At 45.9% G+C, this 20503-nt stretch overlaps 1 protein-coding gene across 4 annotated transcripts in view; it reads right to left on the reverse strand.

Moving 5' to 3' along the window:
- Nucleotides 1-4262, reverse strand: part of NR6A1 (nuclear receptor subfamily 6 group A member 1) — a 189463-nt gene extending 185201 nt beyond the window's left edge. For all 4 annotated transcript variants that reach the window (XM_073314004.1, XM_073314005.1, XM_073314003.1 and 1 more), the window contains exon 1: nucleotides 4044-4262. In XM_073314004.1, coding sequence (XP_073170105.1) covers nucleotides 4044-4116 — 73 coding nt within the window. In that variant the 5' untranslated portion in view covers nucleotides 4117-4262. The remainder of the gene's footprint in view (nucleotides 1-4043) is intronic.
- Between the last annotated feature and the right edge of the window lie 16241 nt (nucleotides 4263-20503).

The following is a 20503-nucleotide window of genomic DNA, read 5'->3' on the forward strand; positions in this document are numbered from 1 at the left end:
ACCTTGCAACTCTGGAGCACTTCATAGGATATCAGCAATACAAGGTTTTTCAAACTATACAGTTTCAATTTCAGCTATTGCTGACATTGTACCTCGGCTGAATGTACACTGCTGCCTTCATTTATTGGTATATTCATTCATAGAAGACACCTAATAATCATTTTCTTGAATACTGTATTAAACAAAAAAATCAGGAAGTTCAACTTAATTGGTCAGGGAAATACTGTCCATTTTTATAACCTCAAATCAAATTATATGAGCGTTAAATATTTTCTAGTAATAACTTATATGTTTCTCATACCATTCCCAGCTTTCACTCCAGTGTTTTGTTATTGGGTATGCTTTCTCAAAAGAGAGCCACCCACATTCAAAAAGAAAATCTGATCTGTTTAAAACATAGTAACTTTTGTTTATTCAGACATTGAAGATAGCATTGCCACTGTACAACTCACCAGCTTCATTTTTTTTAAAACTTCAAAGAAAAGTTGTAGAGCAAGTAAATTAAGATCTTTACATCTCAACAAATTTGTCTTTGTTTATAGAGTGCTTTCTCTCAGATGCAGAATAGTCAATAGCTGAGAATTTGCAAAAAGAATGTCTTGGTGTATATGTAATGAAGTTTCCAGGAAAGCTATGGAACTAAAAAATAAATTGTCATTGACAATCCTGCAAACATATTCACTCGTCTCCTTTCTCCCCACTCTAAGCTTCATTCAAATAAGAAGTTTATTTATCTGTTTGTCAACAAATTCCTTGAATTTGTTTTATTCAAAATGTGACAGTTTTCTAATATATAAATACATCTGTTTTAGAACTATAAACAAGAAGTAAAGGTCTTTCAAGATCTTATCCACACTACAACTAATAATGTTCAGAAACCAGTTAAAAAACAAACAGTTTTAAAATCAATTTCAGCTAGCACATTTTGTCATTAGTACAGGCAGGACATAATGGTTGTCACAAACTGGTTTAACTATATTATACACGGTCTTCACTGAGGGGCAAACAATGCTAAGCTGAAGTAATCTTTTAAAAATGTTTTTTAGAAATGGTTTTTCAACAGCCTTTTTTTAATTAGTTCAGAAGGAATGCATGCCACAATATGACATCTTAAACCAATTTTCTAAAATAATCAATTGTAACCATAAAGGTACTGGTCAAAGCCCTGTATGGCTGTTAAGTTCTTTTATACAGTTCATGTTCTGGCACTTAAACAAGTTGCGAAGATAAGTGAATTTTACCTATGTTTCTCCACTCAGTTTGACAATGCCAAGAACATGTTCTCTAAATGGTAAGAAAAAAAACTCACCATCTGTCTTAAGTTTTGAAATATGCAAAATACTCTTTAAAAGAGTTGTAACTTTAATTGCTTAACTCAAGTTATGCAATTGCACATCCACATGCTAACAAGGCTTTACTCATGAAAAATGTTAATTAAATGATGCAAGTTTTTATAGGTTACCACAGTAACAAACTACATAAAGAGCTTATTTCTCTAAACATGCCAAAGCCACCAATAATGCAATCCTATTTAAATATTCTTAGTATTTCACCCAATATGAAATATTCAAAAACAATTGTCACTTTCCTTATTCTGTTTTTGTAGAAAATGCAATGAAAACAATAAAAATATTGTACCTCAAGGAATTAATCAAGCTAAGTGATATCAATCTTTATTAGGAAATAAAATACTCAGTATTTTCAATATTGTTTACTGATATTTTTCAGTTTACAAAGTGACAAGTCAATCTCCTCCTCCTCCCACTCCTGCTGTGGGATTTAGAAAGACTGAAGGTCAAGCAATGTCTCAATACTATGCCAGCATTTCACATTTTATTGCAAGAAAAAAATGTAATAGATTGTTATATCATCCATTCAAAACACTTCTAATATGGTAAGCTCACTAGCTGTAGCTGCAATTAAGAAGACTACTACACTTAAATAAGAAATTCTGATCCTTAAATAAAACAATTAAACTATTTTAGTGGTCTGTAATAAACCAAGTTATTCAAAATGTGCATTGCTTAATGGCAAAAATTTGTTCATGGGAAAAACATTTTGAACACTGTTGTGCTACTGAGGATGCACACATACAGCAATAGACATTTCCCAAAACAGAATCACAAAGTTAACTCTAATTTGGAGAAAAGGGAAAATATTAAAGGTGTAATGTATATTTGACACAATCCAGTATTTCCTTAAGAGGAAGATTTGTTTTTAGCAGCTTTAAGAAGGAGTACTCTATTTAAAATCCCACTGCACTGTTTTAAAAACTTACTGTTATGAATAACACCTACATTACTATTACAAAAATAAGAGAAAACTCTCTTTTTTTAAATTATTTTCTTTATGCGTTTTACTGCATTCTGTGTCTGGTTAGTATCAACTGTTTCCTCTGTATAGTCAGCTTCTCTTATTTGTGTGGATCCTTCACAGACACAGGGAAGATATACTTTAAAAAAAAGAAAAAAAAAGTATTTGATTGCAAACCACAAAAATTGGTACGGGAATTCAGATGCAGGTTTGGTAACTGCTACTTTTAACTGTGTTTTAAACTGAACAGATTTAAAGTTGATGTAGAAAGAATATTTTTAACAAGTCTTTCCTCAAAAAATGAATGTTGGAAATTGAACAATGTCCAAAACTGTGCCTTTGAAAGTCAAAAGGTGAACAGCACAGCCAGGAAGAAAAGGCATCCAACATGATAAAAAGAACAATTCGGTGCAGCCTAGAAATTCAGAAATGTCATCAGAGAAAATTTTGTACCAGGCCAGCTACAGGATATACAGAGGTACAGTGGAAGATAAGGTTACCAAAAACAAAAAAAAAATACTTCAAGAGGGATAAAAACAATCAGAGAGCTTTGCCCAAAGTGAAATTGTGAAACATTCCAGCATTTATAAAATTATTTCCTCTTTTGCATTTTTAGTTAATATACATTACACTCCTACCCCTTCAGTATGGTTTAGAAACAGCTACATAAAACCAACTGATTTATTTTTGGAGGGAATTAATATTTAGACATTCTTCTTCATCAGAGAAGAAAGTCAGTAAACTTCACCCACATTTCTAAGAGTCACACTCTCTTTACCTCAAGCACTTACTATGTTCCATGAACTTTACTGATTTGAGTTACCTCACCGAATTATCTTTAAAAAAGGTCACCAAGATTAGTATCTCTTGTTAAACTGCAGTTTGAGTTGTATTACAACTTGACAGCGATAACAGACCTCCTATAAAAGGAAATTTGTTGCAAAATAAGCCACAAGGAATTTTGCCATGCAAGAATTGAGTACACGTGCAGAAAGAGCCCATGATTTTCGCATTTGTTACTACAGGTTCCTTTGTCAGGTTTCACATAACAATATAAGGTTGCATTTGTATAGAGTTTATTGATTCACGGTTGAGCAAGAGGGAACACCACTGAACTCTACAGTTATAAAATATTCAAATACTATTTACACATGAGATTGATCACTGACATCTCAAGCTGGTTCTGGCCAGGGGAGGAAGTAGCAGAAGGAAGCATTCAAAAGAGAACTGGGAATGTGGTCCGGAGTCAAAATCACCATGATTAGTGCTCTTTAAACCCCAGCGCTGAATGACGGCTACAAAGGCAGAGGAAAGCGAGTGTAACTGACATAACAAGCCCGGCTCTGCGGGAGCCCCGCTCCCCTGAACACCTGGGAAAGTCACCGGGGACCCCCCCGGCCAGGCAACCCCCCCCCGCGCGCGCGCCTCGCCCCCGCTACTGCTCCCAGGCAGAGGCTGGGGGGCGGGGGGGCTCTGTCCCGCCCCAGCGCCCCCCCCCCCGTCAAGTTCAAAAGTTCAACCCCCGCCCCCCCCCCAACAAAGGCCGCGGAGCCAGAACCTCCCCCCCCCCCCCGCGCGCGGGCGCCCCGAGCTCGCCCCGCGGGCCCCGCCCTTGCCCGCCCCCCCCGGGCTGGGGGCCCCGCTCGCAGCCTGCCCGGCCCACCCGCCCCTGGCCGGGCCCGCGGAGCGGCAGCCCCGGGACCCCGGCAGGGGGGCTCGGCGACACCCACCGTTGCGGGGCGACCGCTTGCCCCCGGCGGCGGCGCGCGGCTCCGGGTGCTCCCCGGGCTGCTCCAGCTCCATGGCGGAGGCCGGGGCTGGGGCGCGGCGGGGTCTCAGGGGCCCCGGCGGCCGCGCTCCCCCATCGCTCCCTCCGGGGCGCTCCTGTCAGCCAGCCCGGCAGCCGCAGGCAGCGCTGACTGGGGAGCCCGGCGGCGGAGCCCCGCCCCCAGCACGCACAGCCCCACTGCCCCGCGGCATGCCGGGACATGTAGTCCCCAGGCCTGCGGGGAGGCACCACCTGGGATCTGGGGACGGGGGAAGAGAAAGACCAGCCCCCCCTGCCCCCAAACCCTGCTTATGCGCCAGCCAAGCATGGGCCATGATGGGACTCAAGAGGCACCCTTTATCCCAAAGGGCCGCAGGGTCACCCCATGAGAGACACCAAAAAGCCTCTTTTGTGATTCTGAGCCTCAGGGACACCCCCCACGCTTGGAGCGCAATGGACTGTTCCAGGATGCCCTGCCTCAAGGGCAGAACCTGGGGACCCAGGTGCCTATAGACACAGAGTGGTCAGTTCGGATGGGCTATTACCAGCAGGAGAGTGAGTTTGTGTGTGTATGGGGGTGGGGGGCGTGTGAGAAAACCTGGATTTGTGCTGGAAATGGCCCACCTGATGATCACTTTAGATAAGCTATTACCAGCAGGACAGTGGGGTGGGAGGAGGTATTGTTTCATGATTTCTGTGTGTATATAAAGTCTGCTGCAGTTTCCACGGTAAACATCTGATGAAGTGAGCTGTAGCTCACGAAAGCTTATGCTCAAATAAATTGGTTAGTCTCTAAGGTGCCACAAGTCCTCCTTTTCTTTTTGCGAATACAGACTAACACGGCTGTTCCTCTGAAACCTGTCATTGTAGGGAGAGTGGTCACTTTGGATGAGCTATCACCAGCAGGAGAGTGAGTTTGTGTGTGTGGTTTTTGGGAGGGGGGTGAGGGGGTGAGAGAACCTGGATTTGTGCAGGAAATGGCCCAACTTGATTATCATGCACATTGTGTAAAGAGTTGTCACTTTGGATGGGCTATCACCAGCAGGAGAGTGAATTTGTGGGGGGGGGGTGGGGAGGGTGAGAAAACCTGGATTTGTGCTGGAAATGGCCCAACCTGATGATCACTTTAGATAAGCTATTACCAGCAGGACAGTGGGGTGGGAGGAGGTATTGTTTCATATTCTCTGTGTGTATATAAAGTCTGCTGCAGTTTCCACGGTATGCATCCAATGAAGTGAGCTGTAGCTCACGAAAGCTCATGCTCAAATAAATTGGTTAGTCTCTAAGGTGCCACAAGTCCTCCTTTTCTTTTTATAGACACAGCTAGTGGCTCATAAATATGCAACAGAGTTTATGAATATGCACAACCAGCTGGTGACTGTGCAATGGGGCTGATGCCCAGAGTCATCTTCACTGGGCATTTAGCATGTCTACAGCGTATTTTATTGCTGCATTGATCCAGTATCGGACCATACATAAGAGGAAGTTACAAGGAGGAAGGAGAAAAGTTGTTCTCTCTAACCTCTGAGAATGGGACAGGAGGGCTTAAATTACAGCAAGGGCAGTTTAGGTTGGACATTAGGAAAAACTTCCTAACTGTCAGGCTGGTTAAGAACTGGAATAAATTGCCTTGGGAGGTTGTGGAATTCCATCATTGGAAATTTTTAAGAGCAGGTTAGACAAATACCTGTCAGGGATGGTCTCCATAATACTTAGTCTTGCCAAGAGTGCAGGAGACTAGACTAGAAAACCTACTGAGATACCTTCCAGTCCTACAGTTCTATGATTCTATGACACTGTGTCAGTTTTGGTGGGAGGTGGGCACGAGAAGTCAGAGGCCAGGAACTATCTCCCATCATCCTCCTGAGAGTTGCCAGATGGAATTTTGTGAATTACCTAAATAAATTCTTCGTCTTTGTGTTAATCCCATGGAATGGGATCCCCCCTATGAGACCTCTCCCTCCAAAGGACTCCTCTGTTCAATGCCGTATCCCTCTTTACACCACATGCTAATGTCTTCCTTTATGACATCCCACCACTTCTTCTTGGCTCGCTCTCTGTCTTTTTCCTTCACTCTTAATTTGTTGAACTCTCTGACCCACACAGTTGTCAGGACTGCATTTTATGTGACCAAACCATCTGAGCCTGCACTCCCTCATTTTCTTGTTATAGGTGTTACTTTGAGCATATCTCTCATGTGCTTATCCCTTCTGTGTTCTTTCTTGCTTATACCACTAATCCATCTCGACATTCCCATTTCTGTGAAATTGATCATTTGTTCATGTTTCTTCTTTGTTGCCACTAACGTACAGTGCCACACATTAAAACTGGATAGACCACTATTTTATAGCCTTTTCCTGGTAATCTTCCTGTCACATACTACACCACTTATCTCTCACCATTTGAGCCAAGTATTTATCCTACTCTAATTTTGTTCTCCATTTCCCCATTTTCCTGGATTCTGGAACTCAGAACCTTTAAACTTTGTATTGTTGGTATTGTCAGCCCATCTAGATTCATTATTGAATTTTGCATTATTGAAGTTGCATAACATAAACATTGTTCTTCCTCTGCTCATTTTGAACCCATGTCCCTGCAGCACATCTCTCCCCTTATCAAGATCTTCTAGACTATCTTTCTCCCCAGTGCATGGAATGGTATCGTCTGCAAACAGCATGTCCAAGGTGCCTCCTTCTGTATCTTCTTTGTGAGGGTATCCAGGATGAAGATATACAAGAATGGGCTCAGTACTGATCTCTGATACACTCCTACCTCTACTGACAGTTTCTGTTTCACCACTAGAAGTTCTGACTATTGACATTGCACCTATGTACATGGCTTGAACGAGCCACACACAAACCTCTGGTACCATTTTCTCCCGCATACACCACCAGGTGACTTCTGTTGGAACTCAGTCAGGGCCTTTTACAGATCAATGAACACCATGTGAATATTTTTTCCTTTTTTCTCTAAATTTGTCCACTAGCTGCCTCAGTGCATCTATTATCAACCTTCCTGGCATGAAGCCATATTAATCAGCTAAATTGATTCATTAATCTAATATGGATGAACGTGTTTATTTACCACAAAGGCAGTATGGCTGACCCTTATTGCACTTTTTCTTTGCATGCTTGCCTTGCAGTCAGTTTTAAATAATAATATAAACATGTATATTAGACAATTAATTGCATCATCATCATGGCACATCCCAAAGAGAAGGGACCTTCCCCACAAACAGGCAAATTTGAATAGTTAAATTAACTACAGCTTGGCCCATAGGTTAATGTGGGATAGCAAATTTTTTGTTTTATAAGATGTAGGGCAATAGAAGTGTTTCCATACTTGTTTAAGATTCTGAAAACAGTTGCTTGTAAACAAATGAACATGCTTCTGCATTGTTTAAACACAGATAGTGCAGCAGAGACCTTGAAAGTGAAATGGATTATAAAACAAAACTGAAACGTACTTAGTTGATGTTACATTTTCATAACTTGAGTAATGACAAAGGTAAACAAACAGCATAACAACTACAAGGGAAGTGGCTGTTTTGAAGTTATTACCTCTGAAGATCGAAGGTGTTATTACTAAGTAACATGAGTGAAAGAAGTTTCATTATTCACACTATAGGATTTTAAAACTGACCTTTCAATTAATGGGCCCAATCCTGCCTACTTTACCGAGGCAAGGCTTCCATTGATTTCAGTGGAACTTTGCACAAGCAAAGAGTGTGGGGATTGATGGTTTTAACGTCAATAACTAACCTTGAACAATACTATAGCACAATTTGGTCAGCCTTCCCAACCCACAGCCCAGGACACTGCCTCCCTCCGGTGCGGTCTAGGCCACAGAGGTATGAACAGCCAGGAGGTATGAACACAGGCCCATCTCACAGAAATGGCACGTAGCAAGATGGTCCTGGAGTTCTGGTGCATGATTGTTGCAGACTCAGTCCCCGTGTCATTCATGTTTTTACATGAGAAGGGCCTGATTCGGGTCAAAAGGATCATTGGGAGCTAGCTTTGAAAATAACAGATCTCACTCCCATAGAGATAATATGCGTGCAAGACATTTTCTTTAACCCACGCTAGAATACGGAGCATTGTCCTCCCTCTAGTGGCTGATCCACATCGGAGAATCAAAGTCCTTGTCTCTGCCAGTGAAGAGAATAAAAGCTTGTCTACACTTGAAATGCTACAGCCTCACCGCTGCATCTGCATTACTACAGTGCTTCAGCGTAGATGCTGCCTATGCTGGCGGGAGGGGTTCTCCAATCAGTATAGGTAATCCATCTCCTTGAGAGAGGGCAGTTAGGTCAATGGAAGAATTCTTTCTAGCACTGTCTGCACCAGGGGATTTTTCATACCCCTGAGTGATGTAGTTAATCCAATTTAATTTTCTAGTGTAGAACAGGCCTTAATCTTTTAGCTCACGTATTATTATTTATTGAATATTGGTTTTTATTATTGTTATAGCAGTCATAACTAATGGCCCCACCGTGCTAGTCATTGTACCCATAATAAAGAAAAACGGACCCTGTCACAAGAAATGATACCTTTGCACCCACAGAACCAGTGTACAGGCTCCACGGGACAGGCCAGAATCAGGGCCTCTTTGTACAATCTACATTTACACATCCCTGGGATCTGGGGATTTGGAATTTAGTAGTAATGCCAATAACAACCAAACATACACATCAGTATAATCTATCTATCCCTCAGCTTTAGCTGCTCCCAGTTGCCTCCCTGTCCCAGCACATTGGCCTGGTCAAAGGGCTGGGATTCCATGGATTATGGGACTATGAAGCTAGTGCAGTTATAGGGCAGAATGATGCATGCTGCAGTCCAACTGTGGGACCTCTTTCTTTCATTTTGTGCCACCCATACAGTCCATGATCCTTCTTCCATCCTGCACCCATTACCTGGTCTAGCATCCTTATCTCACTGACTCTTGACAGATCTTCTTATTTTTCCTTGTGCTTGGTTCCACCTTCTCTAATAAAATGATCAAGCCTTGTTCCTGTGATTAATCATTCATCTTGAAACTTGGCCATCATAACCCATTTCACCTTCACCCTAATCTACACAGATTGTCAGACAGATATCATCTTCCTTTCCAAATGCAAACGGATGGACATCATACCAAATGGACATATTTATACCTGCCTCTGGAAATTTCCACTACATGCATCTGATGAAGTGGGTGTTCACCCACAAAAGCTTATGCTCCAATACGTCTGTTAGTCTATAAGGTGCCACAGGACTCTTTGCCACCTTTACAGATCCAGACTAACACGGCTACCCCTCTGATACTCTGCAAATAGAGTCATTCTCCATTATACCTTAGTTGCCTTTTCATTTTAGTTAGACTGTAATAGGCTGCGAGATGTCTAGGACATTCTTGTATTAAAGCTGCTATACCAAACTACAGCATTCTGCAATGGGATCTGAAAATAGAAAGAGGCAGAGCCTTTTACATTGCAGTTCACATATTCTCAGCATGGCAGCTCAAGGATAAACTCAGATTAATCTGCTCTGTTACCTCTTTGCTGAAGCTTTCATTGAGGAAGCAGAACCCCTCTACTATTCCTATTGGTAACTTCCGCTGGTAACTAACTGTATGTGTAAAGCGATCCATTAGGGCGTGTGTGCTGATGGGTATAGATTGCTGTCTTGCTACATGTCTAAACATGAGAAATCACAGTCAGACGAAGAATTCATGGCAGTTTTTTTTGCGGGGGGGGGGGGGTGGTAAAGGAGACAGAAGACTGTCACATGGACTCAAAATTAGCTGAAACCGAGTACATCTCACAATCTATTTTAGATTTTTACATAACACCTATCACCATGGTATTAGGTTTTGTTCTGGATCTTTGTAGAATCTCGTGGAACCTTCCAGACTTTCTGAGAACTACCTTTTCCTCAAACCTTCTAGAATGTTGTCAGCCATGCCATGTTATATACCATGTCTTATGGGTATACAAGGCTCGGGGCGTCACCAGCCAGTCAGTGAGATATAAAGACAAACTGAAGTGAAGTGAGAGCCCAGCTGCGATATTGTGTACCTTGTTTTATTGTGTAATTGTGAAAGTGTACTTGTGTTTTAAGACATGAAGAGTGTAACTAGCGACTAATAAAGGACATATTTAATGAGATGCCATAGATATCTATCAAACCCCAAACAATATAAAAGAAATACTGTTACTTCTTTTGCCATGATTAACACATAATGTTTGATGACTTTCTAAGACTGCGGAACATAGATTTTGCTCTCCCTAATACTGTCTGTTTTCCCCCATAGAAAATAAAAGATGCCCCCAAAGAAGCCTTCAAGGGCTCAGTATAGGAAGCACTATTAATACTGGCCAATTTCACAATGTTAATACATTTCAGTTACTCTTAAAATTAAAAAGCTTCTATAAGCTTAGAGGAAACAATTTTTATTTGCTTATATATGACATGAATAAATACAGATTTACAGTTCCTAGCAGGCAAATTTATAGTCTTATATGACAGGCAGTGTTTTCCCCAGGAATTGAAATTAGGGGGGGTGTTCGAATTTACGGGAAGAGGGAGGGGGCCAGCAGGTCCGATGAGGGTGAAGGTGGCTCTATGGCATCATAGTAAAAACTGAAAAATGTTTCATGACCATTTAATTAGATTTAACTCATTTTTTAAAATCATCACAAAAATTAAAGTTGGCAACTCAAGCCTTCTATGAAGCACTACATCTTCATCCTTCTTGGTTTCTTCTTATAATTTTGCACAACTCTGTTAATGAACTTCTTGAATGCAATGTGTTCATCTTCGGTGGCTTCTCGTGTGTCCAGTACTTCCATTCCTTCAATTGACATGGTCATTAGATCATTCACATGATCAGGCAGAAGGCGACTTCTTTCAGAACACAAATTTCTATTCAATGAGGCAAAAGAACGCTCAATTGCAGCTGTTGTGACTGGGAGTAGCAAGAGATGAATTCCGACTTCTTTCATCCCAGGAAACAGAGCACAAAGATTGGGTCAAGCCACTAGTGATGATAAAAAAGAAGTTGAAGTCAAATCTTCATTCATTCATTGTATGATATTCCACTCTGTGTTCAAATTGTCTATTCTGTCCTGAGCACATGGCAGCCCCGTTGCTGGTCGTGCCTCCCTCCACTCAACTGTCAGTGTTTTATAGGACAGGGATCTGTAAAAGCTACGTAGAAGTTGAGTAGAATCTATAAGTTACTGTTGTAGATTTTTAAGAATCAAGTCTGTATACTTTTTTAGTTGTCTTAACAAACACTTCTTGTCCTCTTCACTTAAGGATTCAATATAAATGCCTTCATTACTCAACTTCTGGGCTGAAGTCTTTGCTTCTTTCAGTACTTTTTCAATGGATAGCTCTCTGATTGATCCAAATGTAGCTTCTATTGCTGGACAAAGATCTACTACTGTGGTAGCAGATGCCTGGATGGCATTGTTTAATGGGTTTCAACAGTAGACTTACAAGGGAGAGAATAGCAATAGTCTTCTCTGAATGTAGTAGCAAAAGTAATCCACCAGCCTCACTACCTAGATCCATCCCATCTTGGTAGATACTTTCCAAAGCCAGTAATAATGGCTGGAGTAATTTTAAGACAACAGCCAAGGATCACTCATGAGAAAGCCAGAGGGTTTTCCCAGGCTGGACGAATTTGAACTTCAGTCGCAGTGTATCTTCTATATTTTCCAAGATATTCAGTCTTTTTGGACTTTGCTGAAAAAAGAATATAATTAAGACATTAAATGATAGCTTTTAAAGTGTCTTTTGAAGAGCCTGCAGTTCGTCCTAGAGCTAGTTGGAATAGATGGCCTCTGCAGTGTGTATAGGAGAGATTAGGGTTACATGTTTCTCTGAGCAAAGCTTGTGCTCCACCATGTCTTCTTGAGAAATTTGCAGCTCCATCAAATGCACAAGCAGACATCTGTTTGGGGTCCAATTGACAAGCATTTAACTCTTCTAAGATGTGGGTTGTCACAGATGCAACTGATGTGTCTTCTATAACTTGAACATCTAGAAATGCATCTACTGGCCTACCCCTGACATCAAGATAACATACACAGTGACTTAATACTTGATGCCCATTTGCACTGGTGCGTTCATCAGCCATGTATGCAAATTTTTTTTGTGGTGAGAGAGTTCTTCACTTTTTCAACTGTTGAGTCTTTCACTGTTGTACCACATGTGTCTAGCCAGTCAGTTGGGTTTCTTGCAGAAAGACAGTGAGCATTTGCTGGTCTTGTTCAGAGCCAGTGTTCAACTTCAGGATGAGAAAGTGTCAATGCACTTAACATTGGCCTCCAGTTCGTAGTGTGTGGTATCTCTTGCTTAAATAGAACGTAGGATGCCACGGCCATGTTTATTCGCATGAACTGTGTTGTGTCTACAGCATTCTTAACAGCCTCATGAACACTCACCGGTGTTGTCCTGGGTCAGTGGAGACTCAGAGTTCAGAGGTGCTTTCACGTGAGTTCACCTCCCAGGTGGGGGGCAAGAAGGCACCTTGCTCGTTCCTCCAGCTGCTCACGGTTCGCTCTGGCCACTGTTGTTCGTTGTGCCACCGTTCACTCCATCGCTCTGTTGCCCATGGCCCCACACTGTCACCTTCTGCTGCCACCTGCCACTGTGACCTCTGCGAATTGGTCTCTCAGTGATTTCAGCCGAGCTCTCAGTGGGGGAACCTCGCTGCTGGTGCAGACTGGGCCGTCTCTGCCACAGAAACACTGTCCCACAGCAGGTCTAAGCACTTAGACCTGATTTCAGCAGTAGTGGTCACTTAACAAAACAAAAGACTCTCTATGAAGCCTAATCAGCTCTGTCTTTAAACAGTGGAGAGGGGCAGGTCAAATAGTACTTGTGAGTCAGGCAGACCAACAAGCAAAACACCCGTCCCCACCCTCTCTCTTGAATCCCTCAATCAGCAGAGGCTAAGTACAGTTCTACTGCCCTTTAGTCCTACAATAAGAACAACAACATTTCATTAACCACCACCCCCACCACCACCCTCCCCGTGCACATTCAAGTGATTTGTAACCCAACCCCAGCCAAAATCTATCACTTGGGCAAGGCAGCTCTGTTTGCTGGATACCTAGGTAGATTAGGTGTGAATGTAAATACAATCTGGTCCTGAAGCCTTTCCCCCCAGCCCCCAGCTCATCATTAGCTGTCCAGGAGAGCTCATTTTGACTTTGCTTACAAATCATCATTTGAAATTATTAGGTTGGCCAACATCACCAAAATGAATGCACTGACATGGTCATAAAAAACAACAGCTGTATAAGGAAGCTAGTCTATGTTTATACTTTTCAAATCTATGATACTTTTTCAGATACACATTTTATCATACTCTGTATATGCTTTTAAAGTGTGTATTAATGTTTCAATTTCAATTCAAATTTCCAAACAGTCACTGAACAGGCAACACTGCATGTAACTAGTTCACAAAACTGGGGAGGAGGAATCCCTGATGGCAGGGATAAATCATACATGCAAATTGTGCATCAAAGTTGTGGAATGGGCTACAAATGTAATAAAAAGTAAGGTAGTCAGACATTTCACAAATGGGAGGGCGCCAAAGACGCTCCTCACATGGGGCGCCATGTGGTCTAGGGCCGGCCCTGAGTGAGGCTGAAGGTAAATAAGTCATTCACTGCTGGGCACTTTAATACCAGAAATTGGACAGAATTCAGAAAAAGGAGAACAAATGATTCAAGGAGCGAGGGAGTGACTGATAAGGAAAAATTAAAAGGAACAAATATGTATAACTTTGCAAACAGTGAATAAGGTGGGGCTGGAGTGGCAAATAACTACAGAACACCGTCCGCTAAATACCAGGACCCATTTCTTAACAGCAAGATTTATTAGGCTGTGGAGTGGTTTTCCAAAGGGAGTAGTGGATGCCCCACTGCTCAGTGATTAAATACTGGACTGAATAACATACAGTAGGGAACAATCCTGCAGTGGTTGAAGGGGATTAGCTAGATGACCTTAGTGTCCTTTTATTCCTTATTTCTGTGGTTCTGTCATTTGATTTTTCTGTTCTTTGACTGTTCTGCACAAAAGCCACTAGATGGCACACTCCCAGTTGGAACAGAACCGATCTGGTATTGTCAAGTCCCAAAACACTGTAAACTCTGGTAGGACTAGAGAAGCAAATAAAGAGCTGTAACTGGATGAAGCACTCCCTTCCTTAGGCACAAGATCCTCCATAGTCCACTGTCACTTGCAGTTCTTCCACTAAAGAACACAGGATACTGATCCAGTATGACAGCTCTTGTCTTCTGAAAGTGGCCAGCGCCAGACATTTCAGAGGGAATGAGCAGAACAGGGCAATTTCTAGTGATCCATTCCCTGTCAGCCAGTCCCAGCTCCTGCCAGTCAAAGGTTTAGGGACACCCAGAGCATGGTCTTACGTCCCTGACCAGCTTGGCTAATAGCCATTGATGGACCTAGTTTCCAGGAATTTATCTAATTCCTTTTTGAGCCCAGTTATACTTGTGGCGTTCACAATGTCGCTTGGATGTTACCTCCTCTGGGTATTAGATTACCAGGTGCCCCCATTGCTGATCAGGTGTCCTTTACTTCTCTGAGAAGGGGATTGCTCATCCCATTCCTTAAGGAGGTCTCCTAAATAAATACATAAACAAATCTTACATTTGTAAAGCACTTTTCATCCCAAAGGATTTCACATGCTACATAAGGCAGGAATCACTTCACCCACTATTGAAATGCATCCATCTCTGGTGTGGAACACTACATCTGTTTTCAAAAGTTGCAAAGCAACCTTACGAGGCGATAAACCCCTCTGCAGGGAAGAAGGGGAAGGATCCCTGGGAAGCCCTGATGTCTGACATGACTTTTATTTTTCTACAGAATAATGTGAAAAAAAAATCCTCCCCAAATGCACTTGATTGTAAAAAGCAGGAGGGGGTTGTTTCTTGCACTCAGCACTTCATATTCTATTGTGCTATAAAATCTGGTGGAAATTCTGCTTTTGCTTTTACAACAAATACATGGAGAACTCATTCTCTGATGGTATTTTCTTGGCTAAAATGTAAAGCAGGCTGAAATGAACAGGGCCAGCTGCAGCCAGCCTCCAAGAACCCAGACAATAAATAGTTAAATTAGAACAGGGCCAACTGGTGATTTTAGTGAGATACTTCCAAAATAGCTACTTCCCAAAGCAAGCCACTTAACATACAATAAAATCAAATGACTTTGCATTAGCATTGCATGTGAAGGCCTCAAATGGCATTTTTAGAGTTAAAAAAATCAATGACTTCTCTCTTTTACATTTTAGCCGCACACATTTTTAATAGTAAAATGCATACTTCTAATTGCCAAGTGAAGCATGTGTGGCAAATGCGCCCCTTCCAATTCTGGGAAGCAGATGGATTGGCTGCACTCAGTTAAAATGTTTGGTTCATAATGCAACATCAATGTCATCTCTGGAGGTCAGACTAGAGGAAGGCGCAGCAAAATGCATACGGAAGCCTCATTTTAATTTAAGCCTGAGTTTCACCATCATATCTCTAACCCCCCAATTCCTGAACTCCGCACATTCCAAAAGGCAGAACCAATGGGTTCTTAGTGAGACCCACAAAACATTCTGGAACTGGAAAAATGTATGTGCAACATTTCTGGAGCTGGTCAAAAAACGGGAGTTTTTGCAAAATAAATAGGGTTTTTTTTTAAATCTCGCAGGTTTCAAAAAGGAGCGCTTTGTCATTCATTCAAAATGCGTATTGAAAATTTGCAGTTTCAAAAATGGCTTTTTGTTTTTCCATTTTCCCCTTCTTCCCTTCTTTTCATTTTCTATTTTGCCCCTGAAGAAGGGAGATAGGATAATGGGAGGATAGAGGAAAAAATTAAAAATTAAAATATTTTTCATTTTGGGGTTTCATTGAAAACCAGAACATTTTTAATTCCCCTCCCCCAAAAATTCCAGTTTTGAAAAATGGTCAGTTTTCTGACCCCTACTCTCCAAAAAATATCAAAAATTGTTGGCCAGAGCAAAAAATTACAATGACAAAGTACAAATAAGTGAAGGAGTCACTAGATGGCAGTCTAAATCTTTTAGAATATTCATTTCCTGATTTCACCTAAAACCACAAGTTACTTGTCATGAGCAACATTGACTATAAATTAATTAAAGTGCCATTTGCCCCCTCTACCATGTCATTAATGAGCATGTTAATAAAACTAGACCTACTGCCAATCATTACAGCACCCCTGTGGATGAAGCGGTAGATACATGCAAAGTATTATTAGTCTATTCTTCTTCTATACATTGCTGTTTAGCACTATCAAGGCTGGTTGTCTGCAGTGAGAAAAAAGGGAAATGTTTGAGGCATCATGGCAAAAATGCAAAAGTCTCAAAGTTAGCTAAACAAAGAAGCATGGCACAATATAGTGCAATAAATAGTAAGTTGTTTGTCATGAAACAAAATAAAATTGCCTAAAATCATCCAGTACCAGTCAATTGATAGTTTCAGGCCCCAGTTCAGCATGGTACTTAAACAGGTGTCTAACTTAGAGCGTATGTGTAGTCAGGTTTGAAGTTAGGCACCTGCGTTAAGTACCCGACTGAATCAGGGACATAAACTATTTTTTAAAATACCTGGACTTGCAAAAAACCACATTTGTGACCATTCCTGGCAGAGCCTTGTTCAGAAATAGCCCAGCTGGTGTGAAAAAGCCTATTGCTACATGGCTGTGACATACAGCCTATGGCTCTGGTCATGCAAGAATCTGCCAAAGTTGCACTGAAACCATGGGTCCAGATTCAAGGTTGGGCTTCAGTCACCCTTTGTTTCTGGTCCTTGAGTCAGTTTTCCTTCCATGTGACAGTGCTCAGCTGGGTCACTGCCGAACCACTGCATGCAGTTCTCAGACAAGATTGTATCACTGCCTTTTTACACCTGAGAGACACTATCCACCACATTCCCATGAACCGCTGATTTCATAATTCTGTAATCAAGTTGCTCTGGCCTGATGAGTTTGTCCCAACCGCCTCTGGCTCCATCAGCATCTAGCTAGTTACAGATGGCTCCTCTTAACCCTTGGTCCATAGAAGTGAAGTTATATTTACATCAGTGACCGTTGCCAGAGATTCTTTTTATAAGACTGGTGCCCTGCTGCCTCTCCCCCATGCTCGGGTTGGTCTCCCACCTCCTAGCTGATGTTCTGTGGCTTTCTGGATACAGTTGCTACAAACGTCATTTTCTCCACTGCATGTGAGTAATAACATCTGGCTTGAAATGCAACATCTATTAGGGGACGATGGGAACACCACAGCAATGCATCCCTCTCCCTGCTTGGCACCAGGGATGGGGACAGGGACATGTGGGGGACCAAGGGAGAGTCAACAGAACAGCTTTCCCCAACTGATGAAAAATTGAGACTTATCCTCTGCATCTCCAGCCACATCCCCTGTTGGCAAAAGACTTGGTTAGCCTCTAACCCTAATATATACACTAACAATCAAGCCAATAATGGGGTGAAGCTCATGTATTTGGTTTACCTGGGGTACCAAACCCAAAGCCCTTCCCACTAGGACTGTCCCTGGGGCACTACATTTCTACTGGAGCTATACAGGAAAGGTTCAATGCAGAAAACTTTCCTGGCAAGAACTTTTCCACCCAGAGGTTCTTCCTCCTGCAGAGTTTACAAGCTCCCCAGGAGAGAGGCTCCGTACGCTCCATAGAGAGCAAAGAGCATTTTAATGACATCAGAGTTTGGGGCAGGCAAATTGCAGCCAGTGTTGGGAAGCCATCCTATTATGAGCCTGCCCCCTCACAAATTATCCCTCTGGCTTGGGTGGTCAAAAGCCTGGTCCCTTAGTCCAACAGACACACAGGCAGCCAACGTAGCAGGTATAGAACCACCCACTGCCGTGGGGACTGGAGTGAGAGTCTCAGCTCTTATTCCTGGAATCAAAAGTGATATCAGCATTGGCCCCAAGGAGGTGGGGGCTTCTCTGGTTGAGAGAAGCAGCAGGAAGGAGTCCAGCCTGGGTACAGCTGCTGGACCTGGGGGCGATCCTGTACTGCCCTGTTGGTGAGGTGACACCCCCACTCAATCAGCTGTAGGGCCTGCCTTCCTGTGTGCGCGTGTGGTCCAAAGCCCAGAGCTGCCCGTTCCCAGAGCGCTTGGCTGGACACTGGGCGCAGGGGACATGGGGCATAGGGGGCCTGGGTTTGGGGCACACTGGGTGCAGGGGGCACAGGAGGCACTAGTTGCAGGGGGCACTGGGGACATGGGCACAGAGGGCACAGGGAACATGGGGGGCACAGAGGACACGGGGGACAGGGGTACGGAGGACAGGGGGGCATGGGGGGGCAAAGGGGACATGGAGGACGGGGGGGCACAGGGAACAGGGGGTACGGAGGACACGGGGGCACAGGGGACGGGGGAATAGGGGGTAGGGAGGGGACAGGGGACACGGGGGGATGGAGGACAGGGGGCACAGGGAACACGGGGGGCACAGAGGACACGGGGGACAGGGGGTATGGAGGGGACAGGGGTACGGAGGACAGGGGGACAGGGGGTATGGAGGGGACACGGGGGGCACAGGGGACATGGGGGGACAGGGGGTGGGGGGACAGGGGGCACGGGGGGCACAGGGAACACGGGGGGACGGAGGACGGGGGTAGGGAGGGGACAGGGGGGTACGGGGGGACAGGGGACGGGGGGCACGGGGGGACAGGGTGTAGGGAGGGGACAGGGGGCAGGGGGGACGGAGGGGGCACGGGGGGCACAGGGGACACAGGGGGACGGAGGACAGGGGGGTACGGAGGGCACAGAGGACACGGGGGACGGGGGTAGGGAGGGGACAGAGGACAGGGGGCCATGGGGGGCCACGAGGGGGGCACAGAGGACACGGAAGACATGGGGGGACAGGGGGTACGGAGGGCACGGGGGTACGGAGGGGACAGGGGGATGGAAGACAAGGGGGCACGGGGGGGCACAGGGAACACGGGGGGCACAGAGGACACGGGGGGCAGGGTGGCACGGGAGACGGGGTAGGGAGGGGACAGGGGGGCACGGAGGGACATGGAGGGGACACGGGGGGATGGTGGGGGCATGGGGGGACAGAGGGGCACAGGGGGACGGAGGGAGCACGGGGGGACAGGGGACAGAGGACGGGGGGCACAGGGGACACGGGGGGATGGAGGGGACACGGGGGGACGGAGAACAGGGGGGCACGGGTGGCACAGGGAACACGGGGGGCACAGAGGACATGGGGGGTAGGGAGGGGACAGGGGGGCATGGAGGGGGCACGGGGGGACAGGGGGGCACGGGGGGACGGGGGGGCACGGGGGAACAGGGGACGGAGGACAGGGGGGCACGGGGGGATGGAGGGGACACAGAGGCACGGGGGACAGAGGGGGAACGGAGGGGACACGGGGGGCACAGGGGACACGGGGGGACGGAGGGGGCACGGGGGGCACAGGGGGCAGGGAGGGGACAGGGGGCAGGGAGAGGACACGGGGGACAGGGGGTAGGGAGGGGCACAGGGGACACGGGGTACGGAGGGGGCACGGGGGGGTACGGAGGGGACAGGGGGTAGGGAGGGGCACAGGGGGACATGGGGGCACAGGGGACATGGGGGACAGTGGGTAGGGAGGGGCACGGGGGGGACAGGGGGGTGGGGGGTACAGAGGGGACGGGGTAGGGAGGGGCACAGGGGGCACAGGGGACACGGGGGAACAGGGGGGACGGAGGGGCACAGGGGACACGGGGGACAGGGGGTAGGGAGGGGCACAGGGGACACGGGGGACGGAGGGGGCACGGAGGGGTATGGAGGGGACAGAGGGTAGGGAGGGGCACAGGGGGCACGGGGGGACACGAGGGGACAGGGGGGCAGGGGGGGACGGAGGGGGCACGGGGGGCGCGGGGGGGGACGGAGGGGGCACAGGGGGTACGGAGGGGACAGGGGGTAGGGAGGGGCACAGGAGGCACGGGGGGGACACGGGGGCACAGAGGACAGGGGGGACAGGGGGCACTGGGGGACGGGGGGCGGGGGGGACGGAGGGGGCACGGGGGGCACAGGGGACACGGGGGGACGGAGGGGGCACAGAGGACACGGGGGACAGGGGATACAGAGGGGACGGGGGTAGGGGGGCACGGTGGGGACACGGGGGGACGGAGGGGGCACGGGGGACACGGGGGGACAGGGGGTACAGAGGGGACGGGGGTAGGGGGCACGGGGGGCACGGGGGGGACACGGGGGGGCGGGGGGGACGGAGGGGGCACGGGGGTGACACGGGGGGATGGAGGGGGCACGGTGGGGACACGGGGGCACAGGGGGCACGGGGGGACGGAGGGGACGGGGGTAGGGAGGGGCACAGGGGGGCGGGGGGACACGGGGGGGCACGGGGGGACAGGGGTTGGGGGGCAC

The sequence above is a fragment of the Lepidochelys kempii genome, chromosome 16 (assembly GCF_965140265.1).
Source record: "Lepidochelys kempii isolate rLepKem1 chromosome 16, rLepKem1.hap2, whole genome shotgun sequence".
Lineage (NCBI taxonomy): Eukaryota > Metazoa > Chordata > Testudines > Cheloniidae > Lepidochelys > Lepidochelys kempii.